At 39.2% G+C, this 2,996-nt stretch overlaps 1 protein-coding gene across 1 annotated transcript; it reads right to left on the minus strand.

Moving 5' to 3' along the window:
* Positions 1 to 301: 301 nt before the first annotated feature.
* Actrt1 (actin related protein T1) lies at positions 302 to 1,790 on the minus strand. Its single transcript, XM_005358448.1, is given in 2 exon segments — positions 302 to 345; positions 665 to 1,790. Coding segments are annotated over 2 exon segments (1,170 nt in total).
* Positions 1,791 to 2,996: the final 1,206 nt, after the last annotated feature.

The following is a 2,996-nucleotide window of genomic DNA, read 5'->3' on the forward strand; positions in this document are numbered from 1 at the left end:
TGTCATGGAATATCTTGTTTTCTCCATTGGTGGTTACTGTAAGCTTTGCTGGGTATAGTAGTCTGGGCTTACATCCACGGTCTCTTAGTATCTGTAGCACATCTGTCCAGGACCTTCTGGCTTTCGTGGTTTCCATTGAGAAGTCGGATGTAATTCTGATAGGTCTGCCTATGGTTTTCCTTTGCAGATCCTAATAGTCTTTCTTTATTCTGTATGTTTTGCATCTTGATTATTATATGGTGAGGGGACTGTTTGTTGTTGTTGTTCTAGCCTATTTGGTGTTCTGTAAGTTTCTGCATGCCTACAGAAAGTACAAGAAGAAAAACTCTGACCCAAAAAAGCTAACTGCACCCACAAAAGCACAGGCAACAGATAACTTTACACCAGCAAACCCCAGAGAAGGTAAACACACAAACACTACCACTGAAAAATAACAGAAATTAATAATCACTGGTCATTAATATCTCTTAAATGGATATAATTCACGTATAAAAAGATACAGTCTAAGAGAATGGATATGAAAGCAGGATCTATTTTTTTGCTGTATACAAGAAACACACCTTAACCTCAAAGACAGACATTACCTCAGAGTAAAGGGTTGGGAAAAGATTTTTCAATAAAAACAAAAAACAACAACAACAACAAAAAAAAACAAAAAAAAAACATTTTCTTTGAACCACAAATGCCCCATACTCTTTGAACTCCTCCTCAGCATTGACCCACATCTGCTTGAATGTTTTCAAGGAAGTCACGACAGATCCACCAATCCAAGCTGAATAGCATCTGTCCCTGGAAGCTGTGATCTTGATTGGGGTTCCCTCAAAGGCCAGAGATTCCAGTTCTCTCAGGAGTCTATACTGAAGCCCAGAAAACAGGGTAGTACCTCCAGACAGCACAATATCAGCAAACAGGGTCTCCTGGATATCAGTGTCACACTTCATGATGCTGCTGCTGCAAACCATTTTTGAGATTCCTAGATCATGAATACCTAGATGATCAGATATAAAAAGTACCTCAGGCACCTGGCACAGGTGCTCACTCATCTGAATGACCTTTCCATCTGGAAGTTTGTATTCCTTTAGTTCCTGCTGATAATTCTTGTGGGTGTCTTCACATCCCCAGGAAACAGTGCATAACTTCTCTTTAATGTCATCCACCACTGCTTTGTTGAGGATGCAGGGGAAGGTGTAACCTTTAGCAAGGAGTCGGGTGAGGTGTTCTGTGATATCTCTCCCTGCCCCATATAGCTTGGTGATGGCATGAGAAAAAGCGTAGCCCTCGTAGATAGGGACAGTACAAGTGACCCCATCTCCACTGTCCACTACCAGGCCAGTGATACATGCAGAAGCACACAAGGCTCCCACTGCATGGTTACAAAGGTACAAGGCAGGTATGTTAAACTTCTCAAACATTATTTCTGTGGTCTTCTCTCAGGTCTCTTGTGAGTTCAAGGAGGGCTCAGTCATGAAAACTGGCTGTTCACTGGGTTTCACTCCTAGCTCCCACTCAGAAAGGTCCTTCCACAGTTTTTCCATGTCATCCCATCTAGTTACCAGTCCATGCTCAATAGGATAGTGCAGGTATAAGCCATCATACATGCACTGGGCTTCTTCTCCCACAAAGTACCTTTTCCGATTGGTTCTTGCTGATGGTATGTTGAATTTTGGGTGGCCAACAACAGAGTCGATGACATGTCGGGGTCTACTCTCTCCTGAAATTCCAACTTTACAGAGTCCAGAACCATTGTCAAAAATCACAGCTGGAATGTTTAGTACAGCTGGGTCAAACATGTCTGGATTTGATCCTCTGCAAATCAGAATAGATTGTCTATTTTGACCACCCAAAGAGAGAGCAGCAGGTCTTTAACCCATGAATGTTGTCTCCTTTCTGGTGGTCCAGAGTCTGCTGAGGCAACTTCAGGGAGAGCTGCTTATTATGTCATAATGTAGCTATGACAATAACTGAATACAGTCAGAAACAGGAGGTGGGAGAGGATCTCTGAAGTGGCACTACTCTTCATTTAGTGAGAGATGAAATACTGGAGAAAAGCCATCCTGTGTCACAGCTTGCAGTAAGTAGTCTATGATCTTAAAAATCAGAGGCATAGCTTAGGACAAATTAAAGTTGCAGAATTTAGTCTTTATGTTTTATGTACCATTTATTCATTCATTTACTTATTTTTATTGAAAATATCTCTCAAATGGTATATCCCAACCATGCTTTCCCTTCCCCCCACTCCTCCTAACTTCCCTCCCACCTTCCTTCTCCCCAAGATCTTGTCCCCCTCCATTTACTCTTCAGAAAAGAGCATGTCTCCAAGAAATAGCCAGACTGGACAAGACAAGATACAATAAGACAACACAAAAACTTTCATATCAAGGCTGGACAAGACAATTCAATAGGAGTAAAGCAGAATCAAGAACAGGAAAAGGAATGAGAGAGACACTTTGTTCCCACTCTTAGGCGTCTCACAGAATACCAAGTTAACAACCAGAACATGTATGCAGAGGACCTGCTACAGATCCATATAGGCATATTGATTGCGCTTTTTTATCTCTGAGCCCATGTGAGTTCCTGCTTAGGCAATTTGGTGGGCCATGTTCTTGTAAAGACTATAGAACTTAGAGAGAATGGAGGGCACCAGTCTTCTCATTTTCAATAACTGTAAAAGTGAAATACATTTTCAATATACAAATTTTCTGAATATATTATATAATATAAATTATTTATATTACCTACTATATATACTACACAATATATAATGTATATTATCCAACATATAGCATTAATATTAGTAATACATCACAAATATCACATACTATATATAATACATAGTATGTAGTGTAATAATATACCTCCTAAACTTTATACTATATATAAAAATGTAGCATATCAAATACAAAGTATGTTTTATATATATATATATATATACGCATGTAAAATTACATATGTACAGTTAACTAGGTATGTGCATATATATTTAATTAAGCTAACAT

The sequence above is a fragment of the Microtus ochrogaster genome, chromosome X, assembly GCF_000317375.1.
Source record: "Microtus ochrogaster isolate Prairie Vole_2 chromosome X, MicOch1.0, whole genome shotgun sequence".
Taxonomy (NCBI): Eukaryota; Metazoa; Chordata; class Mammalia; order Rodentia; family Cricetidae; genus Microtus; species Microtus ochrogaster.